This window comes from Natrix helvetica (assembly GCF_964273705.1).
Source record: "Natrix helvetica genome assembly, chromosome: 10".
Lineage (NCBI taxonomy): Eukaryota > Metazoa > Chordata > Lepidosauria > Squamata > Natricidae > Natrix > Natrix helvetica.
Window position 1 is genome coordinate 5,211,316 of NC_138561.1, and position 24,420 is coordinate 5,235,735.

The following is a 24,420-nucleotide window of genomic DNA, read 5'->3' on the forward strand; positions in this document are numbered from 1 at the left end:
ATGCCTGCTTGATCTTTCAGAAGTTACAATGACTCAACCTTGGAGCAAACTTTGAAACGATCTGTTAATCATCCCTCTCTTCCTTTTCTCTTCCGGGTCTCCAGATTACTTTGCTGACCACATGGGAGATTATGAAGATGTGTTGGCATCGCTGGAAACACTCAATCTCTCCATCCTGAAGGCCATGGACTACACAAAGCGGGTAAGTTGTCCATAAACAGCTACCCACAATTTGTCCAACACCGGAAACTAGCCAACTTGTATCCAACAACGCAGCGGTGGTACCTTTTAGAACAGAAATACGAAATGGCATTACACTAAATGTGCAATTAATCCTAATTGTGCACCAACACAATCAAACGTTTTGAATCTCTGATTAAAAACTCTTGGAAAACAAAATAAACTAGCCCCTTACAAATTACCACAATTAAGCTGATGGGAGTTTTTGCCTGCAATTCTAGGTTGTTAGAGAGGAAACTGCATCGAACTTGCTGATAATTATTTTCCCCCCAAAATGCATTCAGCTTGTGAAACGGGTTAAGCATTAGCAAAGTTGCATTTTTTCTCCTCTTCCGTTTGACACGCAAACAACCTTGAAAAGAAAAAATAGAATTTGCCTTGGCGTCTTGAAGTGGGACTTCCGTTAAAGGATGAAAATGTCAAACCGAAAGTGGATTAATTTTCTGCAATCCTGTCTGTCTGTCTGTTTTTTCTCTGCGTTGATCTGTCCCAAATAAGAATAATTTTACTGAGTGGAGGGGAAAAACAAAACAAGAATGTATTAAAGTCCAGGCTAACCCACAAAGCAGATTGTATTCTGATGTGCCAGAATGCAGCATGCAGGTGAGTTTAGAGTGAAGGATGAAGACTGTTGGGGGAAAAAAGATTTTATATGGAATTTTGTTGTAAGATAGGAAATGGTAATGATGATTTAAAACAGAGGTGTCAAACTCGATTTCATTAAGGGCAGCATCAGGGTTGTGCTTGACCTCTTGGGGGGCGTGGCTGGGGTAGGCATGGCCAGCTTGACATCACTCATGTCGGGGGCACTTGTGGTAGCCCGAGCGGGGCTGGGGGGATTCATTGTCTCTAGTGGAGAAAGGCAAGATCAGAGAGAGCGCCAAACCTTGTCCTCCAGAGGAGCCTTGTCGTCTGCTGGTGTCCAAGTGCTAAGGCGGTACTTCCCTTCTTTCCTTCCTTCCTTCCTTCCTTCCTTCCTTCCTTCCTTCCTTCCTTCCTTCCATCCATCCATCCATCCATCCATCAACTCGCAAAGCATCCTTGGCCTGCTCTCGAGTTGCCATAGGAAAGTGGGGATGGGAAATCGATAAAACGGCATGACAGCAAAAGAGAGATGCACATCCCAGACTTATCTCTCTCAAGGCTGTCTCCCAGGGTTACCTACAGTGGCCAGAGGGGAGTGATCTCTACAACCACGAAATTGCCCCATTGGCGAATGTGATTGATGACACACCCTGGGGGTGGGGGATAGGAGGGGGGGGGAAAACAGGGTCATGATTGGAGCCCGAAATTATGTGGGGACAGAGCTGGCTTCTTTTGATTACATGCTGACATGAAGCTCCTAATAAATGACTGGATTTCTTTTGAATCTTGGCTCGAGCCTCATGATTTAATTAGGGCATCCATTGGAACCCTGACACCCACCCACCTTCCTTCCTTCTCTTCTCTTCTTTTTCCTTCCCGCTTCATTCTCCTTTCTTCTTCTTTCCCCCTTTTCCTTCTTTTTCCTTCCTCGCTCTCTTCCCATCTTTTTCTTTGTTTTTCCTCTTTCCCTTTCTCCTTTCCTGTCCCTTCTTGGATGCTCAAATGCAAAAGGGGAAACATTTCTCCTTTTGTTTTGCTTTTAGTTTGTTTTGCTAGCGCTATGCCTGCGAAAACGGAGTCCTTCACTGTTTCCAGGGTGGCCCCCGTGGACCAGATCTAAGCACCCCGTGGGCAGGATCCGGCATGTGGGCCTTGAGTTTGATTTAAAAAGTAATGCCTCTGTTTTGGACAGCGTTCTGAGCGTAAAAAGTTTCTCGTGTGGAAAACGAGATGATAACAAAGGCATATTCTTTGGCTATTCATTTCTGAAAAAATAGTTTCCAATTATGTGGAACAGCCGTTCTTAAACTTTGAGCAATGCATTGCTTTCTCCCTTTTCACCTTGAAGAAATAAATTAATAAAGGGAAATGTGGAATATATATACAGCTCTGGGTTTTTTTTTTTCCTTCTCCTTCACTAAACGGATCTACTAGAAAGAATTTCTCTCTTTTAAAATTTTCTGCTTTTACTTCTAACGCCGATGCGATTTTCCAGAAATGGCCTATTAGTTTTGCTTTATTAAAATCTTTGGCTACATTTTGTTTTATTTGCAAAGTGCCTGTGCAACCGTTTTTAATTGGTGTTTATCCTTTGTACCCTGAGAAGGCTACCGATGGTTTGTTTCTTTTAAGGAGGCATGTGGCAATTATTTTCTGTGGGGGGAAAGCTCATAAACGAGCCTGGGTAATTAGCGCTAAAGGATATACGCTAAACAAAGGATGGCAGCACTCTAATTACTTTCTTATTCAGCCAAATGGGAGGCTGCAGATTTCCAGTTGGTAGGGAAAAGCAAAAATGATGGAAGCTATTAAAAAAAACCAAGCCACTTATTTACTTTGTAAAGAAGCTTCGTTTTAGAAGTGATTTCCCCCCCTGCTAATAATTTAATGCCAAAGTCAGTACACTTGAGGGGTGTGTGTGTGTGTGTGTGTAAAATGAATAAATAAAATCAGGAGCATGAAATAAGAAAGCAGTGCTAAAACCTGGTTTATATGTTCATATGATCATTCTCTTTTTATCTTTCTATCCCCGAAAGCCGCCCAGGGGATCCTTACCAAAGGCGGCTGCAAACTCCAAAATTCATGCTGGCTGGGGGAATTCTGGGAGCCACAAGTCCACAAGTCCTAAAGTCAGGGAGGATGGACAACTGTGGATGCCGTGGCCCTTGTGGTCCCTTCCAACTCTTTAGAATGTTGTGGAATTATTGGGCCATCCCAGCATTTCTGCAGAATCCAATCTGAGTTGGTGGAACCAAAAGTTTGTTAAGAGAGATAAAATGAGACGAGATGAGATAACCTTTACTGTCACTATTTTTTTTCTGTGAACACTTTGGCACACATTAAAAAATGACATTCTGATGCCCGCTCTCAAAATAAGGTATATTGCATGCTATACGCTATACTATATACTAATATACTAATGTATATAGCATGCTATATGCTATACATGTGTGTGTATCCATACCCATACATGCACATACACATACATATAGCATATACATGCTATACATGTTTGTATATGTGTGTGTATTTGTATGTCTGTATCCATGCACATGCATGCACATACATATAGCATATACATGCTATACATGTGTGTGTATCCATACCCATACATGCACATGCACATACATATAGCATATACATGCTATATTTGTGTGTGTATATGTGTGTGTATTTGTATGTGTGTATCCATGCACATACATATAGTATATACATGCTATACATACATGCACATACATATAGCATATACATGCTATACATGAGTGTATATGTGTGTGTATTTGTATGTGTGTATCCATGCACATACATGTAGTATATACATGCTATACATACATGCACATACATATAGCATATACATGCTATACATGTGTGTATGTGTGTGTATTTGTATGTGTGTATCCATGCACATACATATAGTATATACATGCTATACATACATGCACATACATATAGCATATACATGCTATACATATGTGTATATGTGTGTGTATTTGTATGTCTGTATCCATGCACATGCATGCACATACATATAGCATATACATGCTATACATGTGTGTGTATCCATACCCATACATGCACATGCACATACAGATAGCATATACATGCTATACTTGTGTGTGTATATGTGTGTGTATTTGTATGTGTGTATCCATGCACATACATATAGTATATACATGCTATACATACATGCACATACATATAGCATATACATGCTATACATGTGTGTATATGTGTGTGTATTTGTATGTGTGTATCCATGCACATACATATAGTATATACATGCTATACATACATGCACATACATATAGCATATACATGCTATACACATGTGTATATGTGTTTGTATTTGTATGTGTGTATCCATGCACATACATATAGTATATACATGCTATACATACATGCACATACATATAGCACATACATGCTATACACATGTGTATATGTGTGTGTATTTGTATGTGTGTATCCATGCACACATCCATAGAAGGGAGTGAACTTCCAACAATCTTTTCTGCCGTCCTCACCACTCTCTGCCCAGTGATCCCTCCAAACCGCACAGTAATAGAACAGAACAGGAAGCTTTCAATTGTCCCCCTATAGAAAGTGGTAAGGACAGGGGAAGGAAGATGTGATCTTCTCTTATTCTTTCATGCTTTCAGGCTTGTGCTGGAGACCATCCTCAGAGAATATCTCTCTCCCCCCCTCTCTCCCTCCCTCCGTCTCTCTCCCCCCCTCTCTCTCCAGAATATGTGCGCTGGGCTGTTGTACACATTGTATTTATGTAGTTCCTGGTTATGTGTAGCTTTTAGTTGCTGATTGGGGTGTTAATAGTTGCCTTAATTAACACCATTAACATCCTAATCAACAACTAAAAGCTACAAACAACTAAGAATGATATAAATACAACATGTAGAACAGCGCAGTGTGCATATTCTGGAGAGACAGGAATTCCCTGAGGATGGGCTCCAGCACAAGCCCAAAAGCTTGGAAGAATAAATCTTCGGTCCCCATAACCGACTGAAATTGAATCCTGAAACATTATCCTTGGTCATGTAGATTTACTTTCATTCCTCGTCCTTTTTCCCATCTAGTGGAGGGGGGAGAAAAGGATGCATAAAAGAGCAACTAAGGTGAATTCAACTTGGAGATGATTTTGTTGCTGACATCATTCGGAGAGAGAGAGGGAGAGAGAGGGAGGGGGAGAGAGAGAGAGAGAGAGAGAGAGAGAGAGAGAGAGAGAGAGAGCAATGATTTGACTGGGAGGGTACAGGGTCCCCTGCTTGAGCAGAGAGTTGGACTAGAAGACCTCCAAGGTCCCTTCCAATCATATGTTCTAGTATTACCTTGCATGCCTTTGGTTTCCTTGTCTGATTTTCCTTGGCATAATCAAGTTCTGCTCTGTGGAACTTCCCCCTGAAATCTAGAGAGCCACCTTTGCAGGTCAATGCTCCATCTTAAGCAATCCATCCTGGCAAGGAAGGTCATAAATATTACATTTCTTTCCCTTTTCAGTCAAGGAAGTGCCAATGATGTTTATATGTTACTAAATAAACCCATTAAAAAAATCTGTAAAAGTACTGCATCAGTCAGCAAAGAATTAGGGCAGCTGAAAAATTATATCATCTCTCTTAGAAGTTTGGTCCAGAAAACAGGCATCCCCCAGAGAATGCCCATCCGTACCACAGGCCAGTGAGTATCAGCAGCTCCTTATTATGGGGTACCTTCTTTAGAACAGGGTTCACCAACCCCTCGTCTGTGGATCAGCCCTGTTCCTCAGCATGCCAGAAACAGGTTGCGCAAACAAGCGAAGCCCCATCCATGAGATGTAGGCAGCGTGTGAAATCACGCCTTCCCTGGTCCACAGAAAACCTTTTCTCCACTGAATTGGTGCCTGGTGCCCAAACCATTAGGGGGCACTGCTCTAGGATAGACTGGGTGATACCAGGCTTAATAGCAGTAACTGTGAAAGGGATCTTGGAAGTATACAACCAAATAAATAGGAGCCAGCAGTGTGCAGCAGCTGCCAAAAAAGCCAACACAATCCTAAGTTGCATTAACAGAGGGATACAATCAAGATCAAGTGAGGTACTAATACCCCTCTACAAAGCCTTAGTAAGACCACACCTAGAGTACTGCCTCCAGTTTTGGTCACTGGACTATAAAAAAGAGGTTGAGACTCTAGAAAAAGTTCAGAGAAGAGCAACCAAGATGATAAGGGGAACTGGAGGTTAAAACATACGATGAACGGTTGCAGAAACTGGGCATGGCTAGTTTAGGGAAGAGAAGGACCAGGGGAGACAGGAGAGCAGTCTTCCAATATTTGAGGGGCTGCCACAGAGAGGGGTGGGTGAAGCTATTTTCCAAAGCACCCGAAGGCCAGACAAGGAATAATGGATGAAAACTGATCAAGGAGAGATTCAACCTGGAGATAAGGAGGAATTTTCTGACAGTGAGAGCAATCAACCCATGGAAGAGAAAGAAAAGGGATAGGGAAGGGAAAGACTTTTATAAAGCTAATGGCAGGTTAAAGTCCAGTAAAAACCATCTTAAAAGGTCAACTGTGAAACCTCAGGACTATAAACACCATTCCAACTTTCAGTAGCAAATGTTGTGTAAGAACACTCTAAATTTTTTATTTTATTGATTGTAGCAATGCTGCATTCTCTTTGCTATTCATAATTGCTGGATGCATGTTTTCCAGACCACAGCAATTCTAGCCTAAGGGCCTTACTCATGCATATTTCAAGAGCAAAGTGTGTCGGGTCACCTGCCAGAAATATCCATAAATATTAACCCTGAATAAATAAGAGCTCTGACCAATTCTTCCATCACCTTAAGCATTCCAGCTGACACAACTTGCTACCCCTTCTATAAGGTGCTATTTGAAATTAAAAGCAGGCATTTGCTGTTGGTACTTTCCGTGGCCCAGCTTATGTCTTCAGCATAGCTGGTTTGAAAGGTGATAGATGTTCAGTCATGCATAGCATGAAAGCTTTCTGGCAGAAGGGATTTCTGTTTCTCAAAAAAAGAGGGAAAGAAAAAGAAAAAATAAATTATGGAGAGAGAAGATGGGAGACACACACTTTAACCAGGATGGGGATATCAAGCCAGAGATGGGGACTGCAGCCAAGAAATTAGAAGACGCTTGCTCCTGGGGAGGAAAGCTATGGCAAATCTAGACAGCAGACTAAAAAGCAGATACATCACCCTACCAACAAAAATGCGTACAGTCAAGGCTCTGGTTTTCCCAGTTGCAATGGATGGCTGTGAAGGTTGGACCATAAGGAAGGCTGAGCGCCAAAGAATGGAGGCCTTTGAACTCTGGTGCTGGAGAAGATGCCTGCATTGAGTTCCTTGGACTGCAAGGCCATCCAACCGGTCAGTCCTAGAGGAGATCAACTCTGACTGCTCTTTAGAAGGCCAGATCCTGAAGAGGAAACTCAAAGACTTTGGCCACCTAATGAGAAGGAAGGACTCCCTGGAGAAGAGCCTCATGCTGGGAACGACGGAGGACAAAAGAAGAAGGGGACGACAGAGAAGGAGGTGGCTGGATGGAGTCACCGAAGCAGTCAGCATGAGCTTAAATGGAGTCTGGGGGATGGTAGAGGACAGGACAGCCTGGAGGAACGTTGTCCATGGGGTCATGATGGGTTGGACATGACTTCACAACTAACAAGATTCAGAGATAACCAGTCTGCTGCTGGTTATGTCAGTTCTTAGAGAACAACATCAGGAAAGGATCATTGTCTTCCTACCCTGTTAGTGGATTGTCCCAAGGGGAACCACTGTGGAGACAATATATGGCCCTTCCAGCACATCTGGCGATTTGAGTATAGATGTAGACGCATCACATCTGGAGAGTGCCAGGTTGGGGAACTTGGATTAGATGAATCTCCATCATTAAGCTAGCTAGGGGGTTGTCTCAAAGGTGCTTTTTCAAAAGGAAACTGGACTGTTTTTCCTTTGAGGGAGAAGGAGAGGTTCCTCCTCCTCCTCCTCCTCCTCCTCCTCCTCCTCCTCCACCACCACCACCACCACCACCACCACCACCACCACCACCACCACCACCACTACTACTTCTTTCTCTTTCTCTTCTTCCTATTCCTCTTTTTTCTCCTCCTCCTCCACCACCACCTCCTCCTCCTCTTCTTCTCCTCCTCCTCCTCCTGGAAAAATCAGTCTGGTAGCTTCTTGGAAAAGCACCTTTGAAACAATTATGACCTGGATGATTGAGAATCTCCCTAGACATTTAACTAAGCAGTTCTTGCATTCTTATATCCTCCAGGCTAGTAGGTGGCACATAAATTTAATAAATAAACTATCAAATGACAAAGTACTCTAGTATAATGAGATGCTCATTTAGTCTAATGCTGATGGTATTTTTATATCCTAATTTGGATTTATTGTCTGTTATCTTCTGATATTTAACAGAATAAAAGAGTTGGAAGGGACCTTGTAGGTCATCTATTCTAGCCCAAGCAGGAGACCCTGCACCATTTCTGACAGATGGCAGGCCAGTCTCTTCTTGAAAGCCTCCAGTGATGAAGCTCCCACAACTTCTGAATAACAATAATGTTAGATCGGGTAATGGATAGGCACACACAGGCTAACGGTAACAAGGGCTCTTTATTAAATGCAACAAGTGAGAACAATCCAGCGAAGGTTGAGTCTGACAGCAGCCCTTTTATAGGGAGCTGTCAGACCCTTTGACCAATAGGATTAAACCTCTGTTCCCGCCGGAACAGAGGACCTTGGTGGAAACTACTATAGTTGAAGCTAGTATGTAACAAATAATAACAGAATAACAGAGTTGGAAGGGACCTTGTAGGCCATCTAGTCTCTTATGGAAAACCACCAGTGATGAAGCTCCCATAACTTCCCAAGGCGACTTCTGTTCCATGGGTTGATGGTTCTCACTGTCAGGAAATTCCTCCTTATTTGTAGGTTGAATCTCTCCTTGATCAGTTTCCATCCATTATTCCTTGTCTGGCCTTCAGGTTCCTTGGAAAATAGTTTGACCCCCTCCTCTCCGTGGCAGACCCTCAAATACTGGAACACTGCTATCAGTCTCCCCTGGTCCTTCTCTTCACTAGACTAGCCATGCCCAGGTCTTGCAACAGTTCATCACATGTTCATTACATGTTTTAATCTCCAGGCCTTTGATTTTCTGAGATAGATTCAGATTAACAGAGTTGGAAGGGACCTTGTAGGTCATCTAGTCCAACCCCCCCACCCAAGCAGGAGACCCTACACCATTTCCGACAGATGGCAGTCCAGTCTCTTCTTGAAAGCCTCCAGTGATGAAGCTCCCACAACTTCCGAATGCGACTTCTGTTCCATGGGTTGATGGTTCTCACTGTCAGAAAATTCCTCCTTATTTCCAGGTTGAATCTCTCCTTGATCACTTTCCATCGATTATTCCTTGTCTGGCCTTCAGGTTCCTTGGAAAATAGTTTGACCCCCTCCTCTATGTGGCAGCCCCTCAAATATTGGAACACTGCTATCCCTGGTCCTTCTCTTCACTATTTGGAAAAAGGGAAATTTTCTTTTCTATCTATTTTCTTTGCTCAGTTGTCTTCATTCATAAAATCAGTTTCAAGTTAAGCCACACACCTTCGTGTCAGAAAGCATCCAGATTCAGAACTTTGAGGCAACATTTATAATACAATAGTACAATAATGATACAATAGTAGAGTTGGAAGGGACCTTGGAGGCCTTCTAGTCCAACCCCCTGCCTAGGCAGGAAACCCTATACCGTTTCAGACAGATGGCTATCCAACCTCTTCTTAAAGACTTCCAGTGTTGGGGCATTCACAACTTCTGCAGGCAACTTCTGTTCCACTGATTAATTGTTCTAACTGCCAGGAAATTTCTCCTCAGTTCTAAGTTGCTTCTCTCCTTGATTAGTTTCCACCCATTGCTTCTTGTTCTACCCTCAGGTGCCTTGGAGAATAGTTTGACTCCCTCTTCTTTGTGGCAACCCCTGAGATATTGGAACACTGCTATCATGTCTCCCCTAGTCCTTCTTTCTCTTAAGCTAAACATACCCAGTTCCTGCAACCGTTCTTCATATGTTTTGAAGAACGGTTGCAGGAACTGGGTATGTTTGATACGTGGGAATGAACTTCCTTTTTAAAAAAAACTGAGTATCTTTTCCTACATCTAAAAATAATCTTTCTAATGCATAAAACCTGCCAAAAAGATCAACTGCCCACATTGCTCAAAAGAAAAGATGTTCGGGGGGGGGAGGGGGGCAAAAGATTGTGTTGCTGAGTAAATACATCACTTTCCTTCAAGGTTGGGTGTCTGTCATTTCTGCTTCCATTTAAGCTTTTCTTTGCCAAGAGACAAAACCACTTTTGTATGTTAATGTCTCTTTTTTTATTGACTATTTAATTGTCTGCCCATCAGTGGGCTGCTGGTTACGTGTGGAGGAATTGCTTTTCTTTCAGGAATGCCCATTTAGGGAGAGTAACTCTACTTCCGTGATGGAGAACCTATGGCACATGTGCCCAAAGTGCACATGAAGCCTTGTCGCCTGGCACACGTGGCCTTGCCTGTTTCTCTTATGGGTTTCTGGCTAGCATGCATGTGCAACGATCAATGTGCAGCAATGCCGAAAACCATTGTCCTTTCCCTGGAATGAGGTGGGAATGGAGATTTTGCAATATCCTTCCCCTGCCATGCCCACCAAGCCACACCACACCCACCAAGCCACGCCCACAGAACCAGTAGTAAAAAAAAAATGACTTTCACCACTGCTGCAAATCCTATAATGTGACTTTGGACTGCTTGTTGAAGAGGACAGCAGCTTGAAGTGGCCCAACCTTCTTCATAGGTCTTGTGGTATGCATCAAGAACCTTTTCTGAGAACCCAGAGGAACATGGTAAAAGAAACATGGGAAAGCCATGTTGGCAGAAGCTGGGACCAAAAACGGGAGCTTACCCAGTTAGGTGGCACTAGGGATTCAAACCTCTGAATTGCCGACCTGATCAGCCAGTTCAGTGTCTTAGCCACTGAGCCACTGAGCCATTTCTGTTGAAATGATAGGCATACCAGCATGCAAATATCCACAATCTCCTTCTCATATGCCAAGAACAATAAACGAAAACCCCATGGCAAAAATATTGTGACATTAAGAAACATGTAACATGCTTCATACATGTAAAATATTGTGATATTAAGAAACATGTAACACGTAGCATACATGTAACAATCATAGTTATTTCTTTTTTGTTAGATGGAAAGCTGAGTTTGTGGTTTTGAAAAAGGCTTCCGAGTAGTTTTGTTGAGGCATTTGTTGACTGTTGGCTGAGCTAATTTAAGCCCTCCTCTTTGACAACAGATGCATAAACATCTTCTGCATAAATTTCTGAGGGCTGTATGTCTATAGGTGTGAACACACCCACAAACACCCACACCCACACCCACACACACACACACACATTTGTGTATAAGGATGGCATGTTTCCCAATGCCTTTCTCTTCCTCCTCCTCCTCAGGACTTCTGTCACTACAAACACATCACTGCTGTAATTGGAGTCCATGTTGGTCATCCTTCTTTCTTTCACCTTTCTCAGCTTTGTACACAAGTCTAGATATTTTGGACCTCACATAATGGGTTATTTTGTTTCATAATTCAGGTGTGTGTGTGTTGTTGTTGTTTTGTGGTTATCCATGGTAGTCTCAGGAGTGGAATTTCCATTTTCTTGAGGACCTTTCCTCGCTTGGTGTGGTTGACACAAGGAAAGACGTTTCTACAATTATTGAAACTCATCTGGATTCCTTTTTGGAGAAGCATGGCGGCCTAGAGATGGAGATGCTCACCTCCCACTTGAAAGGTTGAGAGTTCAATCCTAGGCAGCGGCAGATGTTTCTCTATCCAGATGAAAAAAGAAAATATCTGCTGTGAACTCCACGTAGGCATCAGGAAGGGGATCCGGCCAATAAATGCTTAGCTCCATTCAGTCGCCTTGACTCCACCCCAAATAAAGGGATTTCAGGATCGTAAGAAGAAGAAAAAAAATCCTTTGTGGTGTTCTTTGGCTTTCTCAATTATCCAACACAGATCAGTAATAATATATCATGTTCTTCAGCCTTTTCTAAACCAGCTTGATCTGGCCTCACTCTTTTCAGAGAGGACTCTAATTTGTAATAAATTGGTTAAACCTGTGATGGCAAACCTATGGCATGCATGCCTGAAGTGGCACGCAGAGCCAGCTCTCCGGGGCCGCAAGCCATCGCCCATTGCTCTTCTGAGTTCTGATGTACCACCCAGCTGGTTTTCATGCACGCAGTAGCTCTGGAAACTGGAAGATGTGCGCATGCACATACCGGGAAGATGATCTTCTGATTTCCAGCACATGCATGGGCAACCAACCAGGTGGCCGGTGTGCATGCCTGCAGTGGAAACCAGATTTTCCCAGCACGCATATGCGCATCGGGCAGCTGCTCTTCCAGTTTCTGGCACATGCATGCACACCGGCCAGCTGGTCTTCACACATGCATGCACACCAGAAACTGGAAGACCAGGTGGCCGTTGCGCATGGGAACCAGAATTGATCATCTTCCTGGCATGCGCATGCCGACTGGGAGGCTGCTCTTCTGGTTTCCGCACACTCCCATTTTGGCACTGGGTGCCAAAAAGGTTCACCATGGATGTCAAACTCACAGCATCACGTAGCCATCACATAACTATCGCAACAATTTTTTCCCCTTCGCTGGGGCGGGAGTTTTCTGTGTGTAACAGGTCTGGTCTGCAGGCTGCCAGTTTGTTCTAAACGTTATTTACTATCTCGCTAAAGGGTATTTTATGAGTTTTCACATTCTGTTGAGTCTTCTTCCTTTGGTATTGATCTGTAGATCAACTTGTTGGCCACTCAAGATTTGCTGACACGGCTTGGACAGAATCTTTACTCGTTCTCCTTTGGTAGCTTCCCGTATTTCTGCAACTATCCCCACAATTTTCCAACTTGGTATGTGTCAAGAGTGCTGATCTTCTACTACTGGAGTTCTTGTAAATAGGATGCAGCTTCTAAGGTTTCTTGGATGTTGACCTCTCCACTGTATTCAATTTCAGCCTGATCTTTCCATCTTTAGCTGGTCTTATTTTAATTGGTTTCTCTCTGTCCATTAGCATCCTTCTGCCAATAGCTTCATTTCTCTTCAAAGGCTACGTACATTTTCCTCTTTACAATTTCCAATGGCGATGGCAATCCACTCCCCAACCGCAAAGCAGCACATCTTCCTTGGCCAGCTGGAGATTGAAATGGATCACAAATCAATGTTCAGTGTAGAAACTTAGATCATCATATTACACAATTGTCTATGAAGTCTAATTGATATTAGTCTGTCATCGACTCCATTATGTCTAAGCACTAAGACACAGTCCAGAGTCCCTTTCAATCCTAGTACTCTATGCTACATGCTTCTTACATTCCATATTTTCACTATACTTCCATCTTTGCAGCTTTTGGTTTTCTTTTGCAATGTGGCCACATCAGCAACTCGACGTCACAAAGACTTTAATCTAGCAACCTCATTAGTAGTCCAGAATATCGTTCGCTCTTCTCAGTAGCTGGTTGAGTACCATCTGACCTGAGGACGCCCTAAATTCTCAATCACTTTATATTGTCTGTGCATGTGGTTATCTTGATGAAATAGAGGAATTGCTGTCCACGGCCTTCTCCCGTGCAGTATGAAAGCGTGTTTTGGCTGTTCTGAATAAAATAGGAGATCTTTTGCAAGCATCTAGCGAGTAGGGTAGTTAAGACCTTGGTGTCCACATTTTTTTGTTATAAAGTTTTTTTATTTTTTCATTTTCATAACATATAATCACATGTATACTATTACATAGCCAACATCGCATTGTATTATTAAATGTTTAGATCAATTCGTCTTACCATCAACTCCCCAAAACAATGATTGGCTCTTCTGCTCTCCATACACCATATTTGTACCTTATCCATCACTTTCTTCTCCCTCCTACCTCCTTTCTTCCCTCTGTCATCCTTCCCTTCTCTATTTTCCTCTCTCCTTCTCCTCTCTCCCCTTTCCACTCCTCCTTTCTCTCCTACTCTTCCCCCCTGCCCTCTCTCCTATCCCTCTCTTCTTCCCTTACCTCTCTCCTCTCTTTCATACTCTTCATCTCATTTACTTGGTGTATTTCAGCTTCTGAGCGAGCTCCATTTTATGTTGATGGTATTTATAATTCCTTTTCAGTATACATATTTGTATTCATATAAATGTGTCCACATTTTTGTGGGTCTTTACCTGGTTTTAAAATCTTATAAAATTTTGATGGTCATCTATTAAATTTTACCTCATTGTATACCGCCCAAAGAATAGAATCCAACAGTGACGTGCGGTGAGGTTAATGGCTGGTGAGGCTGGTGACATCATCAGAAAGGCGGGGAATGGGACCACGTGTGCTGGAGGCACACATTTCTGCCTCCGCCCTCCGCAGCTCCCAAGCGCGCCCGGACGGAGGTAGGCAGAATGGCGGCGAGGCAGTCCGGCGGGCGAGCGACCGAGGATCAGGCTGCCTTGCTCGCTCTTTCGTCCGCCCGGATCGCCTCGGCGCCATTCTGCCTACCTCCGTCCGTGCGCGCCCGGGAGTTGCGGAGGGCAGAGGCAGAAATGTCGGCGTTTCTGGATAACGAAGGCACAAAAGCGACTGTCGACTGTCGCTTTCGTGCCTTCGTCATCCGGGAGCGCCGACAACATTTCTGCCTCCGCCCTCCGCAGCTCCCGGGCGCGCGCGGACGGATGTATAATATTATAATATTATATATATATATATAGTATATAATATTATATACTATTATTTCATGAAGAGAGGTGAGGCTCTGCCTCCCTTGCCTCCCCTGACCGCACGTCCCTGGAATCCAACAAACCTGTGCATGCGGTATATATACCAGTAATTCTCAATCTTGGCAACTTGAAGATGTTGGGAGTCTTCAGTTCCCAGAATTATCCAGCCATTAGCTTTTTGAGAATCTGTCATAACTTCCAATGATTGCTAAGTGAGCGATCCTAAGTTGAGAACTAGTTGTATTTTTCTTTTCTGGTCTCCCTGAAGATGAGAGAGATGTTTCTTCCCTTCTTACTGCTAATAAGGCTGCCTAATGGAGTTAATTTGCAGCAAAAGAATAACAGAAAGTATTTTATCACACGGTGCCTGAGTGATTTCCAGGATTTCTTAGCACATGATGAATTGCTGGTTTTTAAAATAAGAGCAAGATTTGTCTGCCAAAGACTCTGAACCACGGAAGCTAACTTCTAAATGATCCCAGGGGTAGGATGGTAGGAATACAATGATTCACATTGACTTGCTACCTATCAAGTCATGCTTAGAATAAAATGTTTGTGAAGTTTCCAAAAGATGTCCTAATTAATTTACGAGCCTCGTGACAAAGTTCAAAAGAAATCCAGTCATTTATTAGGATCAACATTTTGGCATGTTCTTCTGCGGAGCCGAATCTGATTTCTGCTTAATTGCGTTTGAACTTTACTCCTGTATCCCCTCCCTTCTGTCTGTGTCATAAATCACATCCACCAACAAGGTGCTGCGGCAGGCTACGAACATGCACATTTCATACGCCAGCTGTAGGAATATGAGGCCCGACTCTGGCCAAAGGCATGCATGGAACTCTCCTCCCCCTCCTCCCTGTTCCTATGTCAACTTGATAGTAGTCATGGAAACGCTTTACAAGTTGACATCGTTCCTCCAATTCCAGTATCTTCCTATATTGCTGCTGCCCATTATTGATCCTTGCTTGCTTGCTTTAGCTTAGCTGATCAGTTTGGATGACCTTCAGCCCTTGGGTGACTTTGCTGGGAGGTTACTTTTTCCTCTGTGCCCCTTTAGTTACATTTGCAACATCAACCAGAAAGCGAGGCTTTACTGGGAAAGTTTTAGCAGCATATTCCTAATGACTGTCCTTAGGCGTATGGCTGGATATAATAGAATAACAAAGTTGATGCCCCCAAGCTTAAAAAAAATGGATGAAAATGCATACGTGAAAAAAATGTTAACACAGCATATAGACCCGTGACCAGGCCCAAGGTTGACTCAGCCTTCCATCCTTCCGAAGTGGGTAAAAGGAGGACCCAGATTGTTGGGGGCAAATAGGCTGACTCTGTAAACCGTTTAGAGAGGGCTGTAAAGGACTGTGAAGCGGTATATAAGCTTAAGGGCTACTGCTATTGCTAAAGGGTTCCTTAACATTGTCTGAGCTTCAGGCTCAGGAACACATCCAAAACTTGCAAAAGGCCCATAAGGTCACGGCCATTCTAATCTTCAATGGTAGGATATTCCACCGAGCGGGGGCCACTGCAGAAAAGGCCCATCTTCTAGTCCCTGCCAGCTGACACTCTTTGGTATCTACAGCATCTCCAACCTGCTCCACTGGATTGGAGAAAGCCAGTCCCCTGGTCCCAAGTCACGTAGGGCTTCATGGGTGTTATCCAGCCTCTTGAATTGCACCTGGAAACGCACTGGCAGCCAGTGCAGCTCATGGAGTAAGTGTGTTCCTATGTGGCAAGTAGCCAGCATCATTTATTACCTGTGCAGGTGCATTTTGCACCAGTTGAAGTTTCTGAGTAGTCTTCAAGAGCAGCCCCATGTAGAATGGATTGCAGTAATCTAAGAAGGAGGTTACAAGAATATAGGCGAGCCTCCCGGTCCGGGAATTATGTATGTTTCTTTTCATGGGTGTATCCAACACACACACACACAAATGTACATCACTACACAAATGGCATTAATTAGGGGCAACGGAGTGCAGAACTGTGTGTAGTAATTAGTGTCCAAGTAAGGAAGTCCAGAAATGTAGATTCCTCTTAGCTTCTTTCAAATTGCAATATCTCTTCTGTGGTTGTCAAGAATATCTAGACCGTTTTCTGTAGGTGTGATACGGGGGGAAAAGAATCCTTTTGCCAAATTGAAAATGCAAACTTGGATATGAGGAAGGATTTTTTTTTTTGCCGCAGTGACCTTACAAAGTTTGCACTCTTGAGGCAATCAGTTTCTATTGTTTTGCTATTTTTATATACCTCAATTGAAGTGCCAATAAAGGAGAGGGAGGGAAGGGAAGGGAGGAAAAGATAGAGAAGGGAGGGAGGAAGTGGAGGAAGGGAGGGAGAGAAAGAAAGAAGGGAGGGAAGGAGGAAAAAGAAAGAACAGTGATACGAAAGGAGAAAGGGGGGAGGAAAGAAAGAAGGAAGAAAGGGAGAGAGGGAGGGTGGAAAAAGAAGGAGAGAAGGAAATAAGGGAGGGAGGAAAACGAAAAGTAAGAAAGAACAGTGATATGAAAGGAGAAGGGGGAGGGAGAGAGAGAGGGAGGAAGGAAAGGAAAGGAAAGAAGGAAGGAAGGAGAGGGAGAGAAGGAAAGAAGGGAGGGAGGAAAAAGAAAGGTAAGAAAGAACAGTGATATGAAAGGAGAAGGGGGAGGGAGGGAGGGAGGGAAGGGAGGAAAAGATAGAGAAGGAAGGGAGGAAGTGGAGGAAGGGAGGGAGAGAAGGAAAGAAGGAGATGGAGAGAATGAAAGAAGTGAGGGAGGAAAAAGAAAGGTAAGAAAGAACAGTGATATGAAAGGAGAAGGGGGAGGAAGGGAGGAAAAGAGAGAAGGAATGGAGGAAGTGGAGGAAGGGAGGGAGAGAAGGAAAGAAGGGAGGGAGGGAGGAAAAAGAAAGAAGGGAAAGAACAGTGATACAAAAGGAGAAGGGAAGGGAGAGAGGGAGGAAGGAAAGAAAAGGAAGAAAGGAAGGAAGGAGAGGGGGAGAAGGAAAGACGGGAGGGAGGAAAAAGAAAGGAAAGTAAGAACAGTGATATGAAAGGAGAAGGGGGAGGGAGGGAAGGAAAGGAAAGGAAGGAGGGAGGGAGAGGGAGAGAAAGGAGGAAGGAAGGAAGGTTCATGCGTACTTGAAGGAAGTCTGCTACTTCATAGAACAGGAGTATCAAAATGGCGTGTTTATGCATGAACTTTGCACAGGGGCCTCCCCTGGTCCCTATACATTCCCCTGATTTACTTGTTTGAAAATAATGAGGAGGCAGAGGGGGGGGGGGGCTATGGCAACCTGAAGTAGCAGGCTCACCTCAATTTCCAGAAACTCCCTGGCTCTCTTGAAGGCTTCTTAAGCATTCTAGGAAGGTGAGCACCAGTGGTGTTTTTTTGGAAACTGAGCCCAGGCTGGGGGAAAACTCCAAGGAAGCCAGAACAATCAAGAGCCTCCCAAAAGGACTAGCAAAATGTCACCTCAGCGTTTCACCATCTGGTCCATGTGTGTTTTTGTGGCCGCTTCCTCCCACCTTCCTTGGATGAAAGTGCCCACGAGATGCTCTGGGAACTCCGAGCACACCGGCTGCTGCTTGAAACAGGCGGCTGCTTGTAGTGGGAATCTCACCAAGGAACGCCAGCAGTTGGAGAGGATCCAAAGGTCCATTACGCTTACCAAACAACAGTGAGTCACCCGGATTTGCATAAGGTGTGAAAAAAATCCCCAGTGTACAATTGCAGACTCCCGTCAGAGTGAATGTGTGTTAATCTGAAAGACACGTGCAATACGAACAAAAGAGACAAGGTACTTTTGCACCTGGAAGGAAAGGAAAGCAGGGTGTTGAGTTAGTGACTATCGTGGATGTGTGGAAGGGAGGGAGGGAGGGAGGGAGGGAGGGAGGGAGGGAGGGAGGGAGGGATGAAGGAAGGAAGGAAGGAAGGAAGGAAGGAAGGAAGGGAGGGAGGGAGGGAGGGAAGGAAAGAGAGGAAGTGAGGGAAGGAAGGAAAGGGAGAGAAGGAAGGAAAGAGAGGGGGAAGGGAGGAGGAGAAAAGGAAGAAAGGAGAGGGACAGAGGGAAGGAAGGAAAGAAAGAAAGGAAAAGAAAGAAAGGGAGAGAGGAAAGGAACGAGAGGGAGAGAAAGAAGGAGAAGGAGATAGGGAAGGAAGGAGAGGGAGAGAGGGAAGGAAGGAGAAAGAGAGGGAGGGAAGGAGAGAAGGAAGGAAGGAAAGAAAGAAAAAGAAAGAAAGGGAGAGAGAAAAGGAAGGAAGGAGAGGGAGAGAGGAAAGGGAGGAGAAGATGAGAGGGAAGGGAGGAGAGGGAGAGAGGGAAGGAAGCAAGGAAAGAAAGAAGGAAAAAAGGAAGGAGAGGGGGAGGAGGGAGGGAGATTCCCTTCCTACCCAGACAACTAGCTCTTCTTCTCTAGTAGACTAGAGTAAACCTATTCAAACAAAAACACCTGGTTATCTAGTCGTGGTGTGAATTTGGAACCATTGCACCTAGTCCTTGACTCACAAACATTTGTTTAGCTCAGGGTTGAAACGAAGGATCCTTGGTGTTTCATCATTGCTAGTTAGTCCTAGCTAACTTAAGTTTAAACATAAGCACTGATGACATTAGCTAGTTTGAGTAAGGAAATGTCTGCATGAAATCAACCAAGTTCAGAGGGCATCAAGGACCCTTTCATTCTAGTACACATCGACACCAGGTAGTACAGGAGGGATATAATGAAACATTTTTAAATGGAATTATCATTTCCTTTCTTTTCTTAAATAAAGCGTTATAATATTCAGTGTAGCAAGGATCGTCTTGAAAATATAAGACCTCTGTTGGTTTATTAGATACGAGTGCTAAAATTGTGGCCAAAGCTTTTGGCACTGTAAAATGCATGGCTGCCCATATATGTATTCTGCTCAATCTCCCTCCACAAAAGGGGATAAGCTTCAAATAATATCAGACTGTTTAATTGATAGGTTGGATTTGCAATGTGAGAATTTGCATTTTGCAGCTGTGTTTTTATTACATGCTGGAAAAGCTTTTGGCTATTGCGTGGATTAATTTGGGGGGGGGGGAATATGTTGAAATCCAGATTTCCTCCCATTTTTATCAGTTAGATAAAAACGTGGCCTCTTAATCCAAAGGATATAAATAGATTATGAATGGAATTATTTCTTCACCTCTTAAGATGAGCTCGGAAAGAGATTACATGTTTGCAAAGGTTCTTAGACCTAAATTTATTTAAAGGCAGCTGGAATGCCTTGTTAAGATAATAATGATAATTTACAAGCATTTTAGAGTAGTTAGCTATAGCCTACATTAATAAAATCAGTACGTCGTATTTTTCAAACGTTAAATATTTCTCTTATTAAAGAAGGCAAAACACAGGTAGTCCTCAAGTTACATCCACAAGTGAGTCCACAATTTATGTTGTGCTAAGCAAGACAGCTGTTAAGTGAGTCTTGCCCTGTTTTACGACTCTTCTTGCCACATTTGCTAAGGGAATCACTGCAGTTGTTAAATTAGTAACACGGTAGTTAAGTGACTTTGGTGTTAGAAAGCCGCAAAATGGGACACTGCAACCGTCATAAATGTGAGTCAGTTGTCAAGCATCAGAATGCAAATCACATGACCACGGGGATGCTAGAATGATCATAAGTGTGAAAAGTGGCCCTAAGTCACTTTTTTTCCAGTGCTGTTGCGACTTCAAACCATCACTAAGCAAACTGTTTTAAGCTGAGGATTACCTCTAGACAGGATAATGTTGCAGGATCCAGTCTGGGTCAGTCACCAGAACCAGAGATTTAGTCTTACAGATGACAGATTAACAGAGTTGGAAGGGACCTTGTAGGTCATCTAGTCCAACCCCCCACCCAGGCAGGAGACCCTACACCATTTCTGACAGAGGGCAGCCCAGTCTCTTCTTGAAAGCCTCCAGGGATGAAGCTCCCACAACTTCTGAAGGCAACTTTTGTTCCATCGGTTGATTGTTCTCACTGCCAGGAAATTTCTCTTTATTTCCAGGTTGAATCTCTCCTGGATCAGTTTCCATCAATTATTCCTTTTCTGGCCTTCAGGTGCCTTGGGAAATAGCTTGACCCCCTCCTCTCTATGGCAGCCCCTCATATATTGGAAGACTGCTATCATGTCTCCCTTGGTCCTTCTCTTCCCTAGACTAGCCAGGCCCAGTTCCAGCAATCGTTCATCGTATGTTTTAGCCTCCAGTCCTCTAATCATCTTGGTTGCTCTTCTCTGCACTCTTTCTAGAGTCTCAACATCTTTAATCTTCCCACCTTTCGGACTCGTGCTAGAGCCTATCCTCTGGGAATTTCTCTTGCCAGAATTTATCTTACATCGTAAGATGAATCGTTCATCTAAAGATATTTTTCCTGTTTATTGGACTCCCCAACAGATTTTAATGCCAGTTCAGTATCAATTGTTCATGCTGGAGAGAAAAAAAGGAGGTATTTGAAGGCCTTGGACGCATATGTTTTGGCTGGCTGGGGAATTCTGGGAGTTGACGTCCACCCATCTTAAAAGTTTCCAAAGTTGAGAATCCCCGATCCAAAATATCTGGATGGTACCAGTTGACAAAAAGCTGAAATATAAGATACGGTGTTCTTGATTTTCTGGTTTATAACAGCTTAATTGATTAATGATAATTTACTGTAGCCTCCGATATTTTAACTCATTTTGTTTCTGCTTTTCTAAATAACTGTTCAAGGTAGATTAATGAGAGCAGATTTCATTAAATGTCCCGAAAGCTGGTTGACAGATCTGTTTGTTCTGACCTAGGTTTCCCCAAATTATGAAACAGACTCCTTGTCCCCCCAAAAAACCCTTTTTATTTGGCTAATGTGAATTCCTCTCATTCACATCCAGAAAGTCCCGGCAGTGGTGGAAGGATATTTGACATTTTATAAGAGAAAGTGGGCACTTTTTCTGGGTTTTGGGGGTCAAAATTGCAGTTCACGTTATGAAAAAGATTGAGGATTAAAGTTGCAAGAGTGCAGAGAAGAGCTTCAAAGATTATAAGGGGTCAAGAGACTAAATGCTATTAACAATTAGGGGAACTAAGTATGTCTAGTCTAGTGAAGAAAAAGACTAGGAGGGACATGATAGCTGTCGTCCAATATTTAAGGGGCTGTCACAGAATAGAGGAGATTGATTTATTCTCCTAAGCACCTGAAGGTGGGTCAAGAAGCAATGGAGGGAAGTTCATTCAAGTGAGATCCTAGCTGGAACCAAGGATACATTTCCTGACAGTAAGAGTAAATAATTAGTGGAATAGCTTGCTTCATGAAGCTGTGGGTGCTCCATCACTGGAGGCTTTCAAGAAAAGTTAGGACAGCCATTTGTCTGGAATGGTCTAGTGTCTCCTGCTTGAGCAAGGTTTTGGACTAGAAGACCTCCAAGGTCCCTTCCAACTCTGTTATTCTGTATTCTGACACGGTGAAATTAACAAGTTTCTTGGACAATGATGGGGAAAGAACTTGATCGGAAAAGAAGAAAGAGAAAAGGAAGATTTGTTCTTCCAAATGTAAAATCTGGAATTTCTTCACTCCCTAAATATTCAATCTGGAATCCTTATTTAATTGACCAAGCTCATGGTTTGCATCAGGGCTCTTCCCTTCTCACTGGCTGGACAATTCTGGGAGTGGAAGTCCAGAGATGTTATATATATATGTATTTGTGTTACAACCCCTGGTATTCCCTTAGTGGCTAAGACTCCTGCCTAATATGTAATACAGCCCAGGTTCAAATCCCAGTAAGGGTATGGCTAGCTGATGAGAGCTAAATAGCTTGAAATAGATCTATACTAGTCTCCCTTTATTTATTTATCAGCACAAATACAACACACACACATTATTTTTAATACAAACAAAAACAAAACAACACATACAAAAAACTTTCCTCAATTTCGTCAAGCATGTCGTTTGGTTACAGGTTTTTGTGCATCATTTTTTACAATTAGAAATAAAATCACTGGTTATCCATCAAACATGACTAAATACATCACTATCATTGGGCACCCTGTGTTCAAGTTACCATTACTAATCCTTCATTTCAAACAAACCTTATTTCCTTAAATCCTTAATTATCTATTAAGCAACAGTAACTTATAATTTTATAAAGATTTATTGTAAAATCACCCATCTCTATCTATTGGTGTTACAGAAAATAAAAATAGTAATACTAAAAAGAAAAAAGAAAAAAAGATTCCCCATCGACTCGTATTGTACATCATTACTTTCAATTAACCACAATGTCACCAATCAACCATAGAATATAGAATACTTATAGTGTAACTTATTCAACTCCAGTAATAATTTTCCATTGTTAATCCAAATAGTTATTGAATATTTCAATACATGTATGTATCAATTATTCATTACATCATCATTAGTCCATTTAACATACAAGGGAAGCCCAGAGATGTTAAAGTTGCTCAGTGACTTAGATGTTGCAAATCTGCATCTACATTTTGGGTTAGTGGCATCACACTTAGTGCTTTGCACAGAGACACAAGTGAAAGAGCAAAAGGGGGAAGTAAAGAACAAAGTGTGAGGGTTCCGACGGAGGCCCAAATTAAATCATGAGCCTTGAGCCAAGCTTCAAAAGAAATCAGTTATTTATTAGGCGCAACATGTTGCCACATACCCAAGTGAAGCCAGCTCTGACCCCATGTAATTTACGGCCCAATGATGACCCTGTTTCCCCCACCCCCTCCCCCCAGGGTGTGTCATAAATCACATTCTCCAATGGAGTGCTTTCATGGGCTGTAGAGATTATTCCCCACTCCGGCTGCTGTGGGAAACCTGGGAGACAGCCTTGAGAGAGATACGTCTGGAATGTGCATCTGTCTTTTGCTGTCAAGCCGTTTCATCAGTTTCCCATTCCCCCCTTTCCTATGGCAACTCGAGAGAAGGCCAGGGATGCTTTGCGAGTTGACGCAAAGATGTAAACGTTATGCTGGGAATGCTGGGAGTTGGAGTCTACATGGCTAGACCGCCCGTTGCCTACCCAGCTTTTACTTATTTAATTACTTACTTACTTATTTATTTATTGGAATTTGTCAAACAATAATGAGAACAAGAATAAGAGAATACAAAATACAATGACAGGGAGGATAGACACATTAGTGCACTCTTCTGACCACTTAAGAATGAAGTGAGGTCCACGGAAGTCAATTTGCGACTGAAATTGTGAAAATTTGTAGCGGAGACCACTGAATCGGGTAGGACAGTCCAGACTTTAACAACTCTGTTGTAGAAACCACATTTTTTACAGTCAAGTTTAGAACGATTTACATTGAGTTTAAAGCGGTTGTTTGTGCACTTATTATTGCAATTAAAACAGAAAAAAAGGCATTTACAGGTAAAGCATTGCTACATACAATTTTGTATGCAATACCTAGGTCTAACCGCAAACGACACAGTTCTAAGTTGTCCCAACCAAGAATTTGGAGCCTAGTAGCATCAGGAATTCTAGTGTGTACAAGAAGAGTGCAAGACTTTTCTCGTGAAATACTTCTGAACCTTCTCGATTGTACTGATGTCAGATATTTGGTGGGGATTCCAGACAGTTGAACAAGACTCTAAAATGATTCAGATATGTGGATTTGAATGCCCAGAATTCCATCGCCTGGATGGCCAGCACTGAGAAGGCTGGGAGTAGTTGATGGCTACGCAAAAGAATGTAATGCTGAACAATGTTGTTGTCGGAGTTGGCAGCTGTACTCCGATGTCTCTTCCACATTTGGGTATCAAAATAGAAAAATGCCGGCTACTGAAGCCTCCTCAGAAATAAAACCAAGTAAT

At 43.0% G+C, this 24,420-nt stretch overlaps 1 protein-coding gene across 3 annotated transcripts in view; it reads left to right on the forward strand.

Annotated features, from left to right (window-relative positions):
• Positions 1–24,420, forward strand: part of NECAB2 (N-terminal EF-hand calcium binding protein 2) — a 213,406-nt gene that overhangs the window by 116,214 nt on the left and 72,772 nt on the right. For all 3 annotated transcript variants that reach the window (XM_081963382.1, XM_081963381.1, XM_081963380.1), the window contains exon 5: positions 105–202. In XM_081963382.1, the coding sequence (XP_081819508.1) occupies positions 105–202 (98 nt within the window). The remainder of the gene's footprint in view (positions 1–104; positions 203–24,420) is intronic.